Here is a 3,830-nt window from a genome sequence, read left to right as displayed (position 1 = left end):
TATTAAATATTTTTATTTTGAGAAAATATAAGTTCATTTTCATCATATTATCTCCTTACCTAATTAATATTTGTCTTAAAACAGGTGTCGATTAAATCCTTATTAAAAGAGTACTAAAAACTAACTAATAAAATATGATGTGGAGGTGTGTTGGATGGTAGTTGCTAATCCATTCATTCATCGTCAATGTATCACGAAATAAATAGACAGACCATCTGCCCAACTATATTACACGTCAAACATTCTCATTGGCTTCTGTCTCCCGCCAAACAGGCTTCACCCTTTATTTTGCATTAAATTTTCAACCTATAATATATATGCATTTCAAGAAATTTCGATTTTTTATTAAAGAAACAATTGAGGGAAAGACAAGTAGTCAACAATAACGTGGTAGTTCATCCATGCATATTGCCATATCGGTACACCTCTGTCCTGAGTTACTGCTACTCTAACTAATCTTCTAGGTTACTGGTGCCGACTATGAACTACTTACTACTTTTTTTTTTTGGACAGAACTATGAACTACTACTATTCAACTTAAATTGGTATTTATCAACTCTTTTTTTTAGATCTAACATACATTCACTCTATCAATTTTCATAATTTTTTGTTATATTTTATATTGTTAAATTTAACAATATAAAATATAACAAAAAGTTTTTGTTACATGCATTAAGTATTTTTGAAATGTATATTAAAGTTTTAAAACTTTGATATACATTTCAGAAATACTTAATGCATGAAGTATGATAATTATATGCACTAATTAGCATGAAACTATTGAGAAGTTAATACGTTTTACTGTTTTTAGTTAAGATGTACTATATTAATAGGACCGCTTGGCAAAAGAATTTTTTTTTCTTAATTACTATTTAGTTCAATTTTGGGGTTATGTTTCTTTTAATTCTTGAAATTTAAAAATATTTTTTTAGTTCTTGATTTTTTTTATAAATTACTTTTTTTTAATCCTTGACATAATTAATTAACACTACAATGATTTTAGCACTTTATCATAGATTTTTTTTAATATTTTATGGTAATTTTAAAATATAAATACAGGCAGTTAAAAAATAAAAATTAATATATAATAATTAAAAATCGTTACAATGATCAATTTATTATACTAGAGATTAAAAAGAATAATTTATCAAAATTCAGAGACGAAAAAAATAATTTTAAATTTTAAGGACTAAAAAATACACACAAATCAAATTTAAAAATTAAAATAATAATTATGCCCTTTTTTAATGCAAAAAACTTATCTCATTTCATTCAAAATGATAGTAGCATCAATGCAAATAAGAATATGCTAAAAATAGTAAGAAATAACATGAAATTTAGACGTCCTTATCAAGGCATGAACAATTTGATTGACTTGTCATCAAACACAAAATGAAACCAAACTCTCAGTCGACTTTTACAAAAGGACAGAATGAAACCAAACTCTGGGTCAGTAGCATGACTCGAAAACAAATTATATGTTCTTCAATCGAGTTGATAATTTCTTTCGGTGGTAACTGGTGAAATAATAAATAATTTAGTTCACTGCAATAAATGTGTTTTTCTTTAGAAAATTAGCCATACTGTCGTCGGGTGACCTAACTCTTACGAATTAAAAGGTGAAGAAAAGTACTAAAGATAACAAATCAATAATCTAACCAGACTAACATTTTTTCTTAATTAAAGAAAACCACCATATTTATCTGATACTACGTGCTTAAAATTATTTATGACAATACAAGAAAGAGTCGTCAAAACATGGAAATGGATGCTTTTTGGTGAAAAAAAAAACACGTCTGATGAATGATGATGAAATGTCATGATCTTATCATTTAAATTTTCAAACCTCAAGTTATAAATAATAATAATAATTCAAACCTCAACTTTAAAATAAGAATATATTATATCGATAATTAAGGAAATAATTGATAGATTAGAATCTCATATAGTTATAAAGTTAGTATAAAGATTATAGGAATGTTTTTAAAAAAATATGTGCATATAAAAGATGGCAGACAACAAACAAATGGTTTGTTAGAGTAAAATTCGTTCAATTTTCTTAAATAAAGTCTTATACTCAAGTTTTATACATAAAAAAATATGATAAAAATGAGATTTCACTAAAAATGATAAATCAAATTTTTTGATAAAGATTAGTCATCAACCTAACTAATAAATGATAGTCAACACCAAAATTTCACGGTGACTTAAAAAAAATGACCAACACCAATATGGATCCACATTCATAAGGCAACTGCAAGATCCTGTAGTCAGCGTCCAATGGCCAAATGTTTTTTGAGTTATATTTTTTATTATTTAATATTTATAATTTGTTTTCAATAGTCAGGATTTTAAAAACTGGTTGCCTAAAATGAATGAGGAGAATTATCATTCCCACCAAATTGTTTGGAGTCAATAACATGCATTCATCCAATCAGCAAATTGTAACCGTTGGATGAGTATCAAATGACTAATATTTACCAAATTCAAAACGCCATTTATAATCTAAGCCATCCAATCTTTATCCAACAGTTGTAAAGCAAGCAGTCACTGGGTAAATACGTGTTTTTCCACTTCACCGAATCACTTTCTTAAAAATTGATATAGCTGTAAGAAAGAGCAAGAGGACACCTGCCACAAACAAATTTCGTGAAAAAAGTTAGTGCAAAAAAGACACTCATTTGAACACTCTTCAATGCAACTGCAGCCATGGTTTTAAATAGTTTTTCGGTATAAATATAAATATTTTTTGACCCATCGAGTTGCAACTGCAATTTAAAACCATGATTGCAGCTATGTATTAACGACATGCAGTAGTAAGTGGCATTTAAGACACACGTTATGCCTACCAACTACCTTAACAGTGAGGAGCTATTACACCCAACACAACATATTACAAATTAATGTCAGTATGTGGCACATAACGAACCATGCCAGTGGCATTTGTTGAAGTTTATGAGAGTTACAAGGGCAAAGTCATAGCTTTAGAGCTATATGAACCCCACCTATCTCCCCTGATCCTTCATAATCACATAACAAACGTTAACTGATACTCCTGATATCAGAAAAAGAAAAAAGAAAAAAATGTCTCTAGTGACTGCAGAGATCAAAGCCAAAGCAGAGGTGTATCATGGAGATGAACTCTGCCAAGAGAAGTCAAAGTTGCTGCTAAAGGAGGTAGGGCTACCTAATGGGCTTTTGCCATTGAAGGACATTGAGGAATGTGGGTATGAGAGGGATAGTGGGTTTGTGTGGCTGAAGCAGAAGAAGAGCACAAACCACAAGTTTGAGAAGATTGGGAAGCTGGTTTCCTATGCTCCTGAGATCACTGCCTATGTTGAGGTTGGTAAGATCAAAAAGCTCACTGGTGTGAAAACCAAGGAGCTCTTGGTTTGGATCACACTCAGTGAGATCTTTGTTGATGATCCTCCCACTGGCAAGATCACTTTCAAGACTCCTTCGGGGCTCTTCAGGACATTCCCCGTCTCGGCTTTCGAGATTGAAGAGCCAGTTAAGGAAGTTAAGGAAAAGGAGGAAGAACACAAGGAAGTGAAACAAGTTAAGGAAGAACTCAAGGAAGTTAAACCAGTTGCCAGTGCTGTTGAAGTTCAAGAGGTTTGATTCTCATTTTGAAGGTTGGTTATGATATGATAATAAGTTGATTTTAATTATAGGCTTATCTAAATCTTGCACTAAGTTGTAATGCTTTCAATTTCTTTCTCTTGATCTACAGCTAGGCTAGCTAGCTATGTATCAGTATCAGTATCGGCTTCAGGGATATAGGCATAGCAGCTCCCTGCACTTTGAATGAAAGCAAAAATTAATCCAAA

General features: G+C 30.7%; 1 protein-coding gene across 1 annotated transcript; it reads left to right on the top strand.

The window, feature by feature from the left end:
* The first annotated feature begins 3,024 nt into the window (after window positions 1–3,024).
* LOC100500427 (uncharacterized) lies at window positions 3,025–3,830 on the top strand. Its single transcript, NM_001250978.2, has one exon. It carries the CDS (start codon window positions 3,085–3,087, stop codon window positions 3,619–3,621), a length of 537 nt encoding a protein of 178 aa, NP_001237907.2. The 5' UTR covers window positions 3,025–3,084; the 3' UTR covers window positions 3,622–3,830.

The sequence above is a fragment of the Glycine max genome, chromosome 10, assembly GCF_000004515.6.
Source record: "Glycine max cultivar Williams 82 chromosome 10, Glycine_max_v4.0, whole genome shotgun sequence".
Taxonomy (NCBI): Eukaryota; Viridiplantae; Streptophyta; class Magnoliopsida; order Fabales; family Fabaceae; genus Glycine; species Glycine max.
Note: the sequence above shows the minus strand (reverse complement) of the source record. Positions and strands in the feature narration are given on the sequence as shown.